The 19,466-nt window shown below is 43.0% G+C and overlaps 1 protein-coding gene and 1 long non-coding RNA gene across 9 annotated transcripts in view; one reads left to right on the top strand and one right to left on the bottom strand.

Annotated features, from left to right (window-relative positions):
• LOC310679604 (uncharacterized protein) overlaps positions 1–19,466 on the bottom strand; it is an 82,373-nt gene that overhangs the window by 28,365 nt on the left and 34,542 nt on the right. For 3 of the 8 annotated variants that reach the window (XM_083445141.1, XM_083445137.1, XM_083445142.1), the window contains exons 1-2: positions 16,583–16,823; positions 10,100–10,179 (exon numbers count right to left, since the gene is read on the bottom strand). In XM_083445141.1, coding sequence (XP_083301267.1) covers positions 10,100–10,179; positions 16,583–16,606 — 104 coding nt within the window. In that variant the 5' untranslated portion in view covers positions 16,607–16,823. Of the gene's footprint in view, positions 1–10,099; positions 10,180–16,582; positions 17,046–19,466 lie in introns of those variants that run through there. The other 5 variants (XM_083445140.1, XM_083445143.1, XM_083445138.1 and 2 more) reach the window with 5 other exon arrangements.
• The window catches only part of LOC310682012, a 43,539-nt gene that overhangs the window by 9,699 nt on the left and 14,374 nt on the right, over positions 1–19,466 (top strand). The window lies entirely within an intron of this gene.

The following is a 19,466-nucleotide window of genomic DNA, read 5'->3' as shown; positions in this document are numbered from 1 at the left end:
CTGCCCCAGATTTCATTATATGAGTTCAGGGATATGATCATAAAAACTAAGGAAAAATTACAATGCAAAATGCTTGTGATTTCCTAAGCTAATGGGGTGCAAACAGATTTTTGACGACAACAACAACATGGAAATGAGCACTAGATTTTTGCTAGATTCCACTAGATTCCCAGACGTGGCTTTTATGTGAAATATCACATAAAATATGGAAAGTAACAGGTAAGGAAACATCAGGCAGATGGAATAAGCTTCTGTCTGAATGCAGCCTTTGACTAAACCAGCAAGGAAGGGTTCATACTAGGGATAGAAATATGTGGCCTTGCAGAGATTGTTGGACAGCAACTCCCATCGCCCCTGACCATTGGCTATGCTGACTGGGGCTGATGGGAGTTGGAGTCCAGCAATATCTGGAGGTTCACAGGTTCTCCGCCCCTGGTTTATTTGGTGCTCCCAACCAATCCAAAGGCTAGACTTGGAGTCAGTCTAACACATGGCGAACTTGAAATAAGAAGGAAAATTATTCAGAGCAGGACCTAGGAGTTGAGGAGGACAAGGGAGAGGGGAGAGGCAGAGAAAAATATGGTCTGAATAAAGATACATACTGGATGTTCTGAATAAACATACATACATAATTTTATCTGTATGCAGCCTTTCCACAGTTAAAATCATGCTCAAGGCGGTTTACAACATTAAAAAATACGTATCAGCATATCAAAAGTAGTAATAAACATTAAAAAATACACAACCAAACTTGTGTATTTCCACATAAATCACAACAATATCTAAAATAACGATGCAAAAAACCAACAGCAACAACTCCGTCTACAACAACACCCCCCAAACAACACTCCAGCCCTGTAAGATCTCCATTATTCAAGTCTATTCCTCATGGACAGACAGGTATTTAAACCATGGCTGACTAGTTAATGTGGCAACTGTACAGAAGAGTACAGTAGATAATGAAATGAATATGCAGCTGTGGACTGACAGGAATCAGCACTTGAGACTCCTCTGTCAACTTTAACACCAGAAGTGCTGGCACATCATTAACCTACGACAGACCTGCCCACAGTGAGAACCAGCAAACCAGACACAACCCACGAGCCCCATAAAGTGGTTTGTCAGGTACTTGACACTCCTCTTTCCAATTTGGCAGTCCCAGGCAGGCAGTAAAAGCATGCAATGAGCTGACCCACTTGTGACCCCTCTTGTGAGCCGCATTCGGCTTGGGCAGGCCTGAAGTGTGTTTTTCACCAGTCAGAATCGTTGTTTAATGCTGCCCAGATGGAGTTCCCATAACACTCAGTAGCAGGACTCCCAGGCAAGACTATCACTCCTTCTGTAGCACCTGACAAAGCAGTATGCCTCTCTCCTTCTTCAAGAGATTAAAGCAGCATTTCTTTTGCACTACCTGGTGATTTTTATACTCTGTGATAAAGTTAATGTATAGAGCTGTCATTCTCTCTTTCCTTTAACCAGATTGTCCAGCCGTTTCTCTGGACAAAGCCTAGCTCCATACTATCTAAGGATAATCTAATACAGTGGCACCTCGGGTTAAGGACTTAATTCGTTCTGGAGGTCCGTTCTTAACCTGAAACTGTTCTTAACCTGAAGCACCACTTTAGCTAATGGGGGCCTCCTGCTGCCGCTGCACAATTTCTGTTCTCATCCTGAAGCAAAGTTCTTAACCCAAGGTAATATTTCTAGGTTAGCGGAGTCTGTAACCTGAAGCGTATGTAACCCGAGGAACCACTGTAATTAGCCTGATCTGCTCTTAGCCCTCTTTTCCTCAAAGCAACAAGCAAAGCCAGGTAGAAGGCGCACATGAGCAGATGCTATTTTCATTTACTTTTTGTGAGACTGCATTGTAAAGCAATACACAGCAGGATAAATTCAGCGGATAAATATCCCCTCTCTCCCCGCAGTCTGGGAGCCATGTTTCCACAGCATTTCTGAACAAGTTCAGTCTAAAACTGAGGGAAGAAGTTCAACTGAGGTTGCACTTAAAGGTGAGCCTAGCTTCATTCACGCTTTCCAATACCTGGATCAAAACACAGCCATCTTTTGAATTTTGCACCTTTCTAAAGTTTGCAATGCCAAGAAATGTGTAAAAACATGCATATGTTAAGAGAAAGTGTGCATAAGAGGCATATATTAATGCAAATAGAATTCAAACGTGTATTATTTTAGGAGAAATTACTTTGAAAAAATGTGCATATTAGGCATGTTTGCAGAAATTCACACTAAAATGGTGATGAATTTTCATGACTTCTTTTTTTATTGCAAACTGATGTGAAACGTGGAGAACTGAACTCAATGGGAAAATGCTACACTGAAAGAAGCCAAAACTAACATATTTGCCTATCCCTGTTGAGGCCACCCTGGAATCAGGAAGATCTCTCTTGCACCTGGAGCCTTCCTAGTCTTTTTGCAGAGGTGTCAGAGTGCAGAATGTAACCACTGTGGCTTTCCTTTTAGGAATATGATCCATATATGGAGATTAATTGAGGAGAGGGAGAACCAAGTACTCCACCTTGAGCTCCTTGGAAAAAAGGTGGGATATAAATGCAACCAATAATTACATTATCCAGTGGCATTGTTTTCACTGGAAGGAATGAAAGGGGAATCCAATGTGGATTTTTGTGGTTCTGACCCGGTACAGCTTTGCTCACATCAGACTGCTTCTTCCATTGAGTACCCATGTACGTCTAAGTCACTAATGCATTGTCAGAGTTTCTTTGTTTAAAAAAACAACTTTTATGCAAAATTGAATATAAAGTTACAAGCCAACACACACACACACACACACACACACACATGTATGTATGTATATGTATTATTATTATTATGTATGTATATGTGTGTCTGTGTGTGTGTGTGTGTAATGTATCAAACTTCTTGCTATACAGTGGACACTTGGGTTGTGAACATGATCCATGCGGGATGCATGTTCACAACCCGCAGTGTCTGCAACCCGCAGCGGCGCGTCTGCGCATGCGCAAAGCATGATTTAGCGCTTCTGCACATGCGCGGCTGCCGAAACCTGGAAGTAACCCATTCCGGTACTTCCGGTTTTTGGCGGTCCGCAACCAAAAAAAAACGCACCCTGAAGCATCTGTAACCCAAGGTATGACTGTACTATATTTCTACAACCTAAAATTGTATTTTATATTTATTAATATATACATATTTTATGCAGTTGTTTGCATTGCTACATATGTATAGTACTGCATATAATATGTTAGAATTGTTCGTATTTTTAATGCAACTGGGGGAGGGACTCGCTTCTCATCAATATTAAAGAGTGAAATGGGGATTAGAAGGGGGGGGGGAAACACCTGCAGAGATAGCTTGATATCAAGAATTTCAGAAAAGTTCATCCCTTGTCACTGGAGACCCAAATATGGATATCACCCCAGATGCAAATTACTTCTCATGTAACCTGGGCCATATTCACACAAATAAAGCCAGCTGAAAACAGCTGCTTTTTCAGCATGGTTTCGGATCGTGATTTGTGTCTCCAGTGGTTACCATGCTTCCAAAATAAAGTCTAGGTTCAATGTGGCACAAGGCAAATGTTCTCCCTCCCTCTCTTTTTAAGGAAGACAGTACTTATCAGGAACGAAAAGACACATACATTCACGCACACTCAAGTTCACACACTTTTCGTCAGCAAAAAGAATTGCGTTTTGGCTAGTGCAGAGCTAGAGGATAATACAAAAGAAGGGGTCACTTCATGTTCTGCAGTTGTCCAGCTCTGTCAGGAGCTGCTGGATGAGTGATGGTCTTCTTGTTGGCAGTCTTCTAATTGGACAGTAGCAAGAAAGAGCAGAGAACAGCTCTGAAAGATGTATTTCTGCCAGTGTGTGCTGCCGACACCAAGAAACAGAGCTCATGAGAGGTGAATTGGGGAAGCAGAAACAATGAGTTGCTTCCTCGTTATGCTATGAACTAAAGCAGGGTCTATCATTGGGGCACCCATGGGCACCATTGTGTCTGTCAGTACTTCCTGTGGCGCCTGCAAAAGGTCTCAGCAAATGGCCCCTCAGAAATATACAATGTGCAAGAGGTGGTTTGCTCTTCCTCCTCAATTCCTGTTTGCCTTGGTTCAGCCTTCCCTGCGTTGAACACACAGCCCTTAAACATGCCCACCTTTCAGTGAATGCCAGGACTGGACACCCATATTCCCTTTCATTCTGAACAGAGGAGAAGTGCAAGGAGCATCTCTTTGTGAGTGAGCATGGGGGTGCCTTTTCCCCAATGATTATGAGGGGCTAATGGGGGGGGGCAGGTCCGCACCCTTTATAGTCCTGTTTCTTTTTCTACTCTCTTAAATGTGGAAATCATTTTGTGTTATACCACACATCCCATTTCAGCCACTAATGTGTCACTTTGTGAAATTTGACAAAATGCTAGTTTTAAAAATGTACTGTTCCTGTTGTGCCACTCCAATTAATGAAGCATCTAATAGTGGTTGTTGTTGTTGTCTGTGGGGGGAAAATACAAGTTTCCCCCCAACTATTACTCCCTGCCCCAATATCTGCTATTTGAAGGGATAACTTCAAGTTACAAACAGAAGTGTAACTGAGCCCTGGCATCACTTTTAAATGAAAAACTGCTTACAGTGGATGGAGGTTAGAGTGGAGAAAGCAGAGCTCCTTAATCCTTTCCCCACCCACTATTTCTGTGTGGTAAATTCTGCCCCATACATACACCAGTGGCTTTTCACTCCACAAAGTTCCTGAATACTGTAATGTTTGCTGTTTCTGAAATCCCCTGGGCAGAAAACACTTGGGGGAGAGACAGCAATTTGGAAAAGAGAATAGGCAGACAGAGAAACAGTTAAGCTTCCTCCATTATCTGCCGCAGCATCTCTGGTATAAATTTATCCTGTCTAGTGCATTTTTTCACTCTGAAAAGTGGTGTAGGGGTTAAATTACATACATTTACATGTAACCAACATTTTTACACACACACACACAGAACATGAATGAATTTGACAAAAGGACAGGAAGGATTTCCAGAGAGAAGTCCTGAAGGGCATAAATACATAGCAAGTTCTTGTTAGATGAAACCAAAGTTCCACCTAGTCCAAAATTCTGTCTCTTCACAGTGAGCTTAGAAAAATAACAACTGGAACAGCTGGTTCCTTTTGTTTATCATATAATTAGGTCTGCGTTGTCTCTGAATGTGAAGATTCCATTTTTAGCTATCATAGCTTGCCCTAACTTGATTGCCCTCATTCTTGCTTTGCATGGGTATCCAGTGTCCCTAGCCTACTCTTTAAAAAATACATGGTCCCACAGTAGTTTCACAGAAATAGCGAAGAACGTTGCGAATGTTAGGCAAAGATTATTTTTTTCACGATTGCCCAGTGCAGAATTCAATGCAATGTAGTTAACCAAATCAGTACATTTATTCACAGGACGCCGAAAGAACATGAAGATCAGGTATTTGGAAATAAACAAAGAAAATACGCTTCTGTTTAAGATTCTGGAGTTGATATTGATGAGCAGGGTACCAGTAGTTGCCCTGTATAAGAAAATAACGAGTCCATCTTCCAAACACGCCTGTTATAAGCAGCTTTGGGTGTGACAATTACACTGAGAGACCAGGAAATGCACATATCTTATGCTTCCTGTTCCTGCTCTTCAGTGTCTCATCTGAAATAAAATGTTCAATGCCTCTCCCACAAGTGGGCAGATTTAGTGTAAAGACAGCTTTGCTTATCTCCCCATCAGCAGAGACTCAAGTTATATTAAATCATGTTTATTATGCTGCTAACTTAATGTAATAATGACTCATCCACTAGATGAGATCTAGTAGAGCCCATGCTTCCCAGGCGCAGTGAAATGAAATGACATGTCCTTAAAGACAAAGTCCACTCAGCCTGAAAAAGCTGCTGCTTCTTCAGATGAAGTTGCTGAGCAAGGCAGTCTCAGCAGAAGTACCTGGAAGTGCTAGCTTACATTACTCTAATGCTTTGTGTGAAGTGGTAGCCACTGCTTGGTGGTACAACCCATGACTGTGTGTGGAAGATCCTAGGTTCAAATCAGTTCCCAGCGTCTTTAGTCAAAAAGACCTCAGGTAACAACCATAGGTAACAAGCCCCAACCCTTGAAGAGCTGCTTCACATTAAAGCAAATAGGAGAAGGCTAAATCGTCCAGTTGTCAGGCTCAGGACCTGAGGCGCCGAGTTCTGCCCCACATTGGGGGGGTGTTTGTGCATATGTGACATCACATGCGCAATGCAGCTGTCCCATCAGGAGGAGACCAATAGTGGGAGGAGTCTGAGCACGAAGCCTAGCTGTGCGGCATGACGTTGTGCTCGGCTCCTGGCTCTCCTGCCTCACTGTGGCTGGCCCTGTGGAGGAAGCAAGCTCGGCGGAGAGGGCAGATGGGGCCGAGGTATGATGGGACTCACAGTCCCTGCTTGGCCTGCCCTGGAGGCTACAGCAGGAGGCACAGCAGAGGCTGCAACCCATTGCAAAACAGTGCCATGGCAGGACCAGGAAGCAGAACTGTCCTTTTGCTACTGCTCCAGGCGACTTTGCAGGCCCCCCCCCATCCCCATGGGGAAATACCCCCCAGGACACTCCAGACAGTCCTGGCAGCCTCATCATGAGAGAGACGCTGGGCAGGTGGCAGAGGGGCCACAGTGATGTGTGTCTTCCCTATGAGGAAAACAACAGCACGGGGGGAGGCATGTTGCTTAGGGAACAAGGCAGTGTAGAGGCAATGTGTGCTGACTGTTGCATCGGTAGGTGGCTGATTCTGCACTCGGCCTCCTCCGTGCCCTCAAAATTGGGGGGTTGAAGACACCTAAGCCCTATAGAGGTGGCACCTATGCTCAGGCCAAGCCAGTTTCATATGTAGTTAAGGAACTCTGGCATTGTTCAGATGCCTATGGGAAGTCCACCAGCAGGACCTGAGGCCAACAGCCCTCTCCTGCTGCTGTACCTCAGCAACTGGCTTCCACAGGCATTCCCCCTCGGAGGCTGGCAGTCACACAGTGTCATTGAGAGCCTCACCCTCCACAAATTTGTCTTAATCGCCTTTTTAAGCCATCAAAGCTGGTGGCCCTTATCACACTGTGTTCCTATGCAGACCCAGGTTCTGTGAGTCGTCAGAAAAAGAAAGCTGGATGCCTGCTGGCGCTGAAGTATTGCTAGCAAAGTACCCACGCAGAGATCCTCCAATTCTTACACTTCTCTTTGGTATGCACGCAGCATTCCTTTTTGCTGGCGGAGCAGAGTGGTGGCACTGACAACAGCTGGAGAGGGTCTCTTGAGATGAAACAGGTGTTGCACGGCAGCAATTAGGGAGAAAGCAAGAAGGCAAAATAACAGGGAGTTGCCAGGAGCTAAATCCTTCCCTCGGGAACAGTGCCTGACCTCAAGGAAGTCCATGAGACATCCAGCCAGACGGAAAAGAAAAGCTCGTCCCTCTAATAGTGCGCGTTAGCCACCACCGATAACACACACTCTCTCTCTTTATTTCCTGGGTGGGAGTGAAATCTCTGTCAAATGATGCCCTTGATGTTACAACTACTGTAAATAGCAGCATAAGAAACAAAGATCCCGCTGCCGGCAGCTTTTGGGCGGCTTGAATCGAAAGGACATCCATTTGAAAATTTGGCTGTCATTAGAAAGAAAGCGAGGCAATTTCATGCCACAGTAGTTAAAGGCAGACAGTGTTCTGGTCACTGGTAAGCACAATGTTGTTGCTAATGTCTCCAGTAACTGCTAATTTACTCTTCCATTTTGCTCCTCTACACTAGCCACAAAGGGAGCTGACTCCAATTATTTTTCAGACAGAACCCAGCCTGGTGTTTACCATTATCTCCCTGACAACCCCTTCGTGTGACAACATTATGCAATGTAATTGCAAAGCTGCTTCATCTCACTGGGGCTGTTATTTTCAGTTATTTTTTTTCCCAAGGTCAAGGATAATAATTAAGGGATTGCCTGCCACACAACCTTGTTATGTACCCAAAAAAATAACTCCCAATAAGGCACCCACTGTTCCCCCGTGAGGAGATTTCTGTCCAGTTAAGAAGTGCTGGAAGATCATTTGAATGGTGTTTGGGGAGTGGAACACTAGGGAATAATTTGTAGAGAACAGCATCTGGAAGTCCACACAGCTTTACACATAATGCTAAGTCAAATTATGTCTAAGTGTTACAGAACGAGTATGCGAGTTCATGAAATTAAAGTCATAACTGTGTTGCTCCTTCCACCATCCTGCTACTGCCATAAGTACCCAGAGCTAAGCTATGGTTTGTCTTCATGTTATATCTAAGCCCAGGCTCATGGTGTGTTTTGCTCCAGACAACCCACAAGTTCTAGCCATGGTTTGTTATTGAATGATAATTCATGAGTTGTCTGGAAGAAACAAACCAGAATCCCTAGTTTGGACATAACACCAAGGTAAACCATGACTTAGCTCTGGATTGCACAGCAGTAGCAGAGGATGAGCAAAGTCACCACAGCTCTTGCTCCGTATATTTGCATACTCACTCATTCACATTTCATTTGGCTTAGCGTGACATGCAGACTGGGCCTTTGTCAGGTGTTGAGTACAGATATAAAACAACTGAATGAATATATATCACACGCACACCCCATTGTCACATTGTATCATGACCAAATTCTCAATGAGGATTAACTTGTTCCATAAAGCAGGATTGGGGAACTTCTCTTCAGCCTGTGTTCCCTCATAGGCAATCTTCTGGCGGCCACATACCAATGGCCACTCTCCATTCTCCATCCAGGCAATCAAGCAGTATTATCACAGTTCAAAACCATAATGTAGGCTGACCAAATCACTAGGGAAGGGTACAGAGCAGGGCCAGTGAAGGGTGTGGCCTGGGGAGGGGGCTGGGAAGAGTCACCAGGGCAAAATCCCTCTGCAGATTTTCTGTGCAGCTGATAAAAGCCGGCTCAGATAGTAAGATCAGATTTTCACAAGGCATGGCCACAGAGCAACGAGAAAAGCTCTTGGAGCTGGTGGAATGAATCAGTACATGGAACAATCAAAATATGGGTCCACCAAAAGTGGGGATAAGCCATAGGCATAAATACTTAATGGAGTGCCTCACCCATCATCAATCTTCCCTTGGTTTTCCACAGCTAGATAAGATTAATTGTGTAGTAACATGGGAGAGGGCCTAGTCTGCAATGGCGCCCTGTTTGTGGAATGCCTTCCCTCTCAATATATAGCTGGCCCCTTCTTGAGTTTCAGCACCAGCTGAAGGCACGTTTGCTTGCTCAGGCATTTGTGTGGGTTAAGTATAGTTATACCGGCTGATGTTGACTTCTTACCTGCTTTCGTTTTAGGGTATAATTGTATTGATGGCTTTTATTGTTTGGGTTTTTTTAATGTATTTTGTTGTACCATTCCCTGGATTAACTTGTGATCAGGCAGATTACAAATATAATAAATGAATGGATAAATAAATGGACATTACCTTTTCAAAGAAATACAGAGTGGGAGATGGAAGTGTGTTCAGGGGAGGGAGTGTAGAGACCTCAGACTTTTGTATGTCTGGAACGTAGGCTATTGTATAAAGGGTCACATCTGTCGCTCTGCTCACTTTTAACTCTGGCCCCACTGACCTGGAGCTTTTGCCTGATATGTGGCCCTCTGAAAGTTGCCCATCAAGGAACGGGGCCCTCAGACTGAAAAAGGTTCGCCCCACAATGCCCTCCAGTGAAGCCCACTGTCTTGTGTTTGCAGTTAGTGGCCCATTCGGTGTCCAGTATTTGCTCCAGCTTTTCCATCTGATTCACACCTTGGTACGGTAATTGTAACCAGCAGCCTGGCTCATGGGAATTGACAAAGATGGTAACGGAGAAAGAGTAAAAGTAGTGGCACAAAGAAAGTGCAAATCACCTCGATGGCTGACACTGATGAGCAATGGCCTTCTAGAGGGAGATAGTCTGCAATAATTGGATCCCACTTGTGTGTGAGGCAGAAAGGTCTTGATGGGAGCAAGGGAAATCAATGAAACAAGATAAAGGTAGAACGAGGGTGGGGGGATCCTGTACATTTGGCACTAGTGAAACATCTCTCCATTTTCCCATGTCTTATAACTTACTTTTCATTATCTTTAGTGTGGGTAGAAGTGGATCTTTGTTCCTTGTTGTAAAAACCGGCTGGCTTCATCTTTGTTGCCTGCTGAAAGAAATAAAGCAAACAGTCTTCTCACCAGGCAGCCACATACAGTCCTCCAGATTTTCTCCAGCACAACTTCCATTTTTCCCCCCAATGAGGCTTGTGAATGTGAACAACAAGGGAGGACCAACCATCTATTCCGCATTTCTCGAATGTTTTCTTTCCACTAATTATTTCAGTCTACTGTGGATCTTCTCCAATCATTTTCAGCCCTCTTGGACCAAAATTTGGCCCCCTAAAAATATGAGTTAAGTTGGTAGAGCATGAGGCTCTTAATCTCCGGGTCCTGGGTTTGAGCCCCACATGGGGCAAAAGATTACTGCATTGCAGGAAGATGGACAAGATGACCCTTGTGGTCCCTTCCATTGATTCTATGAAACTCTTAAACTAGCAGGATGCAAAATATTGGTTTTAAATGTAAGGACCTAAGAAGAGCCCTGCTCCATCAGGCCAATGATGCATCTAATTCAGCATCCTGTTCTCACATTGGACAACCAGATGCCTGTGGGAAACCTTCAGAAAGGATCTAAGCACAAGAGCGCTCTCCCTTGTGGTTTCCAACAACTGGTGTTCAGAAGAATGCTGCCTCTGACTGTGGAGGCAGAGCATAGCCCTCATTTCCTCATAATCCTCTTCTAAAGCCATCCAAGTTTGTGGCCACCACCGTCTCCTGAGGGTGAGAGCTCCACCCTTTAACTATGCCCTGTGTGAAATGTCCCTGTCCCTGACTAATAACTTCAGGAATGTTTGGGGACTTTTCTCTTTCAGTTTGCAGAGAATACACAACTTAAGGTCAGCGGAGTTATAGCTTAGTTAAATCTACTGAGAAATGGTAGTTCCCTGATGGATGAATAAGGCAACAAAATAAGGTTCTCGGTGATGGTCCCAGGAGGAGCTACACTCAGGGCAGTAGCCAATTAAAACAGGTACACTAGTGCAATGACTTTTGGCTGCACAATGTAACTTCCCTGCCCTCTTCTCTCCCTACATGCCGACTAAATCTGCTTCAGAGGAAACCCAGAGCGGCTTTAGGGGTCACACTGTGGTGGGGAGAGGATAGGATGGGGAAGCTACATTGCCCAACAAAGACTCACTGCGCTAGTATAACTGTTAGTTGGATACCATTCTTAGTTTGGTAGGTCTGAGGATGCACTTGCTTGCTTTAGATCACGCTACCCTTATGAAATGAAAAGTCATGCTTTCTCCTACTAAGGAAAATTCATGAACCAAGCTTTTGTGGCCTTGTTACATTTCAGCTGTTGACGGGCACAATCAATACTTAGAGCATGTTTTTTCCTGGTCAGTATTCCATTTCCCAATCATAGCCCTTGTGGATCATGATGATACTTTGCCTTGGGAACATCATGTCTCCATCTCTGTCTTCTATCTGCTTTGTAAGATGATATCCTTGCTCCCCAGGGTTGGTCTGATATATTTATTTAGATTTCTTTCCTGCCACAGGAACACAGATAATGGTTACCATTATCTCGTTTGATTCTCTCAAAAACAATAAGGGCTGCCTAAATGTATAGGAGTGGACAAACAGTCTTGATCAGGTCCATGTTTCCTGCACATCTTTAGTCTCATCTTACATGTGACAATCTATAAGTGGATTGCATGTCGTTTCCTGTACAGAACTGTCTTTCTATCAGCTGTAAGAGATTGGTTAGGCTGATGTGGGGACTCAGAACTATACATTCAGAACAATTATGTGGTAGAGTCCTTCCTGGAGTGTACAATTCAGACTGAATGTGTGGTTGTGTGTGTGAGAGAGAGTTGTGGTTTTGAACTCTCCCCTATGTATAAAGTATTCCTACAAGAAGAAAGATAGCACATTGGGTTGTATTCATTGCTCGTTATATGCAGAGGAAACCCTTAGAAATTAATGGGCATGCCTAGCTTAGGTCCATTAATTTCAGTGGGTCTATTCTTAGTATGACTATTGTTAGATGCAACCAACTGGGTTGTATCAAGCATTGACGTTGTGCAAGCAGAGCAGATTTTTGCTCACATGTAAAGCAGTAAAAAAATATTAACTACTTTAAGCTGGATATAGTTTTAAACAGAGGCTGCGAACACACTAACCCATTTGTTGCACTGCCATGTAGTTTTCTCCTGCTTTGGAGGGTAGGACTCGAGGCAATGGCTTCAAGTTACAAGAAAGGAGATTCTGACTAAACATTCAGAAGAACTTTCTGACAGTAAAAGCTGTTTGGCAGTGGAACAGACTCCCACGAGAGGCGGTGGACTCTCCTTCCTTGGAGGTTTTTAAGCAGAGGTTGGATGGCCATCTGTCATGGATGCTTTAGCTAAGATTCCTGCATTGCAGGGGTTAGACTAGATGACCCATGGGTCCCTTCCAACTCTAAGATAAATCTGGAACCATTCATGCTCATCCTTAACATGCTGCTTTTAATCTAGATTGATTCTCCCACCTGCTGTCAGCAACCAGAAACATCATAGCCAGACACTGGAAAGACCTGTCAAGAATAAGCTTAGACCAATGGTACCAAATAGTATGGGAAACAGCCCTACTAGGAAAATTAACCAATAAACTGAAAGTGACACAGTGACAAATAGAAGACTATACCTTCACCCTGGTATGGCTCCCTTTCATCACATACACAGCCCAACTAGACAACGACAAGAATCCACCAACAGCATATGAATCAATATTGCTAACCTGATTCAAAAACACTCACCCACTCCACTCACACACGAAAACAAAGTTCAACACAGCCAATCACAAACAAGCAACCGCACCCTAGACCAACCACAATTTCTCTCACCACCAAAGGAACACAAGCGAATAGCAAAGTGAACCTGCACAAATGACACTGACACAAAAACCCACACATACATTAAGCAAAATAGAAATATTGCCTCCTGACTCCACCCCTACCCACCATGGCCCCCTCCACCTCTTCTCCCCTCTTTTCTTCCTAATGTAACCCTAATGTCTCAACAAATGAAACTGACCTGTGGAAAATGTAACTTGGAAAAAGAGACATTGTGCATACCTTTGTAAACCAAGAAAACTTTAATAAAATTTAAAATTAAAAAAAAATAATCTAGATTGATTCTAAATCCTGCTGTCCACAGGGTGGGTGTAGATACCTGATCTGCATTTGAAAACTCTCCTCTTTATTAGGTTGTCCACTCCTTTTCCTCCCTGCATATGCCTCAGGTAAGTGAAGAAGGAAGCAGTGGCTGCAGTCTTAGCACATCCCCACTCACAATATCACTGGGCATATGTGGATACATCTCCCCGCATCCCCCGGCTGCTGTTGGGACTGGCTACATCTGTTTTCAACTCGTCACACTGCAGAGTAATACAGAAGCAATCTGCAGTGTGATTTTATTTTCAGAATGAAACCAGTTTCTCAAGAAGGGCTTTTCGGGTGCAAAAGATAGGCACAAGATCTAGACTGTGTGTGGACTAAATAGAAGAAGCAAGCAGTCTGTCTCCCTTGATTCTTTGATAAAATGTGTGTATGTAGCCGAAGGTGTGGAACCTTTGGTTTTCCAGATGTTGCTAGATACTCCACCTGCAACCATCGCTGTCTACTGGCCATGCTTCCTGGTGCTGATGGGAGCTGGAGCCTGAAAGCATCCAGAGGTTCTCTACCCCTGCGTAATGGAAAGCTTTCCAAAATCCTCTGGATCATGATTCATCACCTGTTTTACAAAGCAATTAGTGTTATATCTTGCTCTCTTTACTCAGGCGAGGCTCCATAACAGGTTGTCCTTTCCTACTAAGCTTATAAAGAATGACGCATAGCAGCTCTTTCCTTGTAAAGCTGCAGGCGAAAAGAGAGAGCATAGGTTTCCCACATATGAGAGAAAGAGCACTTGGAATGATGTAGTGCCCTGAGTTAACAGATAAAGGAGCTTTGAGGAGCCTTGAAAAGATAGCAGATTTAAAAGAAAGAATTGTTTTTATATGTTGCCTTTCACACTTGAGAGCCCCCAAAGCAGCATCGTTCAGAGTAATGCAATAGATATTGTTGGTGTAATAGCTTGCCACAGCCAGTATATGGCCAACAATAGAACAATAGAATTATAGTGTTCCAAGGGACTTAAAGGGTCATCAAATCCTCTCCTCTGCGCTGGGACAGGATTAATGTCTAAGGCTGCAAGCCTATGCACAATTACTGGAGTAAGTCCCAATGAACTCAATGGGTTTTACTTCTGAATAAATATGCGTAAGAGCAGCAGGCTCAAGGTAAGGATTCTTGTTTTCAGCCAGGATATTTCCTGTACATCAACATTTGCTAGTCGTGATGAGGAGAAGCCTGACTCCCACTTCCCAAATGCCATTTACGTTAGAGTTTTCCTCCCTACAGTGCAGTAAACAAGAAAGTGAAAGGCAATTATTGTGCCAAACCAGTCACTAATTAAGTTGAAGATGCTTGATTTCCCTTTTATGCCTACGACAACAACAAATCAATAATGCCTCAAGTCAACAGACTGAGTATGAAATTCTATAGCAATACATTTTTTTTTTTTTGCGGGACAGTTGCATTAATACAGTGGTACCTCACAAGACGAATGCCTCGGAAGACGAAAAACTCGCAAGACGAAAGAGTTTTTCGTTTTCTGAGGTGTTTCGCAAGACGGATTTCCCTATGGGCTTGCTTCGCAAGACGGAACGTCTTGCGCCTTTTTTTTAAAGCCGTCAATGCATTTCTATGGGAAACCGTCAATACACATTGGTGCTTCGCAAGACGAAAAAACTCGTAGAACGAAAAAACTCACGGAACGAATTAATTTCGTCTTGCGAGGCACCACTGTATTGCAGTTAGATTTCTGTGTGTTTAGGCTTACTTGGGAGTGAGCCCTACTGAACACAGTGGTACTTTTCTGGGTAAATATGCATAGGATTGTGCTGTTTATTTCAAAATGTGCTACTTCAACTTTCTGACAAGAGGAATGTTCAAGATGACATGTAAAAAGTCAGATTTGAAACAACGCAATCTGAAATAACAAATATACAGAACAGCAGAAGTAAACATTGGTTAAAACAATGAACAGATCTATTGCATTTGTCATTAGAACAGTTTTTGGTTGGACCCCCCCCCCAAAGTAAAGTGCTAGCAAGCTGAATGTGGCTAAGGAGCCCCAAATTGGGGTGTCACCACTGGAAAGGCCTTGCTTCTGGCATCCACCTGTCAAAGGAAAAGCCTGGAACAGAGTCTCATGTTATGATCTTGGCAGAACAGCAGGTTCAAAAGAGAGAAGGTAATTCTTTAGATACCTGATTTTGGTGCTGTTCTTACTGTCAAAATAATGAATTTCCAATCTCCATCAAGGAATTTTCCACTTTGGGAACAGAAAAGTGCATGCTTTTAAAGAGAGTTCATTTGAGGCACATCTTTTACAAAGGAAGCAGTGAGAAAACGGATGCAAATTTGACTCTGCTTTGTGCATTTTGTCGTAATATCTAAGGAGAACTCTTATGTGTCTTTATCAATTCAAAATGCATGCTCTTCAGATGCATCTGTCTACATGAAAGATGTATTAATTGGATGTTATACCTATTTCTTCATTTAAATATTCTGTAAAGGGAGATTTCATTAATCACCTACATTTGTGGATCACTAGCGCTGCCAGCTCTGATTCACCTTTTTGGCTCAAGCTGGAGGTAACAGGGTGTCACTTGTGAATTCAGCATCCATTTACCCTTCAGGCCAGTTTAATACAGTGATCAGCACTAACAGAGCTTCTTCAGGTACCATCTGTTAAGTAGAGGAAGGGGGCTTTGCAATTACATCCCAAACCAAATGCGTGTTTGCAAAAAAAAACACAAAAAAAACTCTCTTTGCCCATCAGCAGTTGGTGAGGTGATCTTTTTCTTGCACAGGCACACATATGCAAAAGGTAATCAATAACATCTAGGATTTGCTTCAAAAGAGAATAGACAGTATCATCCATCTTAATGAATGTTAACTGAAACTCATCTTGCTTAATTCCCAGCACAAGAAGATCTATAGCTTAACAGCCCCTTAAAGCACTGAGTCTCACCAAAGATAGATCAAGAGAGGGGGAGGGAATTATGTTTCTTTGTTGTTTTAAACAGAACATGGAAAACTTCAGTCCTTTTTTTTTAAAAGATATGCTGATAAAACTATAAATCTTTAAACTACTACAGAATTTACTGTAGAATTATAGTACAGTAATGGAAACAGAAAAAGCTACTTTACCTGCCAGACCAAAAGAATGATATATAAGAAGAGAAGGAACATGAAAATGCATTCTTCATGGCTGGAAAGGAGAATTCCATCCCATATTCTATGCCATTCATTAACAAAAGGAGATTTTTTCAATAAGGGGGAAATACAGCAGCAAAGTTATGAATCTGACATAATAAGAGAAATCTTATTTTGCGCCTGTGAATCAAGCTTACATTGCAGTCTCTTTTTCCCTCCATTTGAAAAGAGTAGTCAGCTAATCCATGTCGGCTTGAGAACGTTGTAAAAATGCTTATTTTGCTTCCTGTTATTTAATCCATTGGGAAATGACATTGCGTGCTGCCATTGAAAGCTGAGGGAACAAGCTTATTTTAGATATGAGTGGAAATGCCACTCAGAAAGAAAATGTCATTTGTGCTAATTGCAGCTTGAAGTACACCCATGAGTAAAGGGCACACACACCTTCTGGCTTCACAACAGCTTTGTCCACTCCTTAAAAAGGGCCCTCCTGATGGTGTGTGGTTTAAAACCCCACCTGCCACATAAAACCCAAACATTGCTTTGTGTTTCTATGATGCAGGTAACTTAAGCCTCCATGACAACTTTTATCTCCAGGCAATATTTCCTGCATAAGTGTTTGCCTAACCAGATTTAATTCAATTGCCAAACACAGAAGAATGACACACTGATCCTCTGGAGTGCTGGATATTTGATTATGAGTTTCCATCTTTCTCCTCCTCCTCCTGGTGGCTGTTGTATCTGTAAAACAGAGAGTTCAAACAAAATACTTCTCTGTCATCACCAGACTTCTCCACAGGAAAGCAACACAAAATATAAAGATATTTTCAAATCGCAGAACTAGGCTGCTGTGGGAACTTCACAATCTGATTTTGTGATACTGTAAATACTTCTAAAGAATTTTGAAGTGCCTAGCAAAATAACAGTCTTGGAAATGTTTAAGATGTGTGTGTGTGTGTGTGTGTGCACGCACGCATGGGACAAAAGCTTCCAAGGGTCACATGCTAAGAATGGGCAGGCCCAGAGACAGAAATGAACAGGGGTAATGAATGTAAATTTCACCTTCGTACAGTAGGCTAGTTTCTATGCAAACCCGTCTCTATCAAGGCACGTAAAATGCACAGTCAGAGCTCCAGAGCACATACCAGGTATGTGAAAACACTCAAAGAGGGTGCAAAGCAGACCAGGGAGTGGTGTGACCTTAGGAGAGTTCTGACTGCTGGACAGAGAAGCCTGGAGAGTGACATTTCTCCCCCAGGCCTGAGTTTCCCCATTACCTGATTTAGATACATGTTCTAGCTTTATTAGACATTTTGCGAGGATCAGAGCTGGACAACGACTTTCTGCTGCTTTAGGTGAAAGACAAGATGGCGCCCGTGTCCAGAAGCTGACTGGATAAGCTTAATGTTAGCCACAGGATGGCATCATCCATCGTCATACCTGACAGCAGCAAGCTCACTTAGGTGTTGCACTGTAGGGCACGTGGCACACAGCCCTGTCCGCCAGAGCCTCCCACTGCTCCCTAACCCCCAGCATGTGCTGTCTGAGTTGCCTCACCCTGCCTAAAGGAAACCCTGACCCTGGCCAGGATGTGATATGGGGAATTATTCTGTTTATCAGTAGTAAACAGAAGAATGGTCAATATTTGGTTGTTGTTGTTAAATAAACTTTTATACCAAAACACTGAACATTGGTTCATATTTAATGCACTTACTCTTCAAATCTTCCCAGAATCCACCAACAAATATAAACTTAACAACCATTTTCTCCTGTGAAGTTGCCAGGAGTAAGTGGCTTGAAGCTTGCAGTCGTGGGTTATTTTGCAAGTTATCCATTCAGCAACTTCTCTTGCTTAAATTCACAAACTACATTATAAACTATTTGGAGTTTTAAAAATGTGTTTCAAGGCTTTTGAAGAGACCTAAGAAAAGAATTGCCTCCAGGAGGCAGCTGCTGTTGAATCCAACTCAACCGTGGCTTTGACTGAGCAGAAAGTGTTTATACTTCTATAAGTTAGGGCAACTGATTTTCACCAGCACCACACACACACAAACACACACATTGCTGCTCTGCATAGCATGCCCCATTCTGTTCCAGAGGCTTCCCAGCCCTCAGGAGCACATTCACAAAAAATATATGAAAGTAGTGCAAAGTCCTAAAAGTAAAACAGATCCACCATGAATCATTAAAAATAATTTAAAATGTATTTGTAACCACTTCCTAAAATAATTTGAAACACTTACATAGGTCCTCAATTCCCATGTAGATTAAATAGCTAAAATATTAACTCATTTCTTTGCTTACATTTAACTTACTTCGCCTTTATTGTTTATTTCATCTTCTGACCTGACAGTACATAGCTTACATTAACAGACTGTAATCTATTATATTCTCAGGTTGAACAATCCTAAACCCCAGTCCATGCTGCTGTCCTAAGCTCTTGTTCCTCCTCTTTAGGCATAGAGATATGCATATACTTGAGATGGCTCACATGCATTTTCTGAAACATTTCCCTAAGTGGATATTCTTTAATCACACAGTGTAGTGTATGAATGGCACCTTGTGCATGTTTTGAAAGTGAAGATGAATGCACATTAAGGGTACTAGAAAACTGGCAATAGTGGATGCCTATTGAGGAGCATACCTCTCCACCACTGGCTTGCAGCTGGTTTTCAACAGTTGTGCAAATGTTTTGTTCTTGTAGTGGAGAAGGTACTATGAATGGTTATCTGGCACCATCATGCAATCAGAGACCAGCAGACTCTATATTTACATGAAATGGATGGGAGCTAGTTTGACCGTATTCACTCCTTCATTCCTGAGTACCCACAAATGTCTGCAGTTAATGGGGAAGAACTTCCAGACTTCCAGAACGTGAAGGCTCCAGGAGCACCATTACCTAAACACCAGCTGTTTCCTAATGATCTGCTGGTTGAAGCAAACAAAGAGGCACTAGGGCCAGATCCAATGCCCAGTGAAGCCCACAAGAGAGCTGTGTACATCTGGAGCCACTGGCCTTTAGAGGAGGTACTGCCATTATTCCCCAGTACTTTGAATGGAAGCTCAAGGGGCTGAATGTAG

The sequence above is a fragment of the Podarcis tiliguerta genome (genome assembly GCF_965153285.1).
Source record: "Podarcis tiliguerta genome assembly, chromosome: 1".
NCBI classification, from domain to species: domain Eukaryota; kingdom Metazoa; phylum Chordata; class Lepidosauria; order Squamata; family Lacertidae; genus Podarcis; species Podarcis tiliguerta.
The sequence above is the reverse complement of the archived record's forward strand: the minus strand, read 5'-3'. Positions and strand labels throughout refer to the sequence as shown.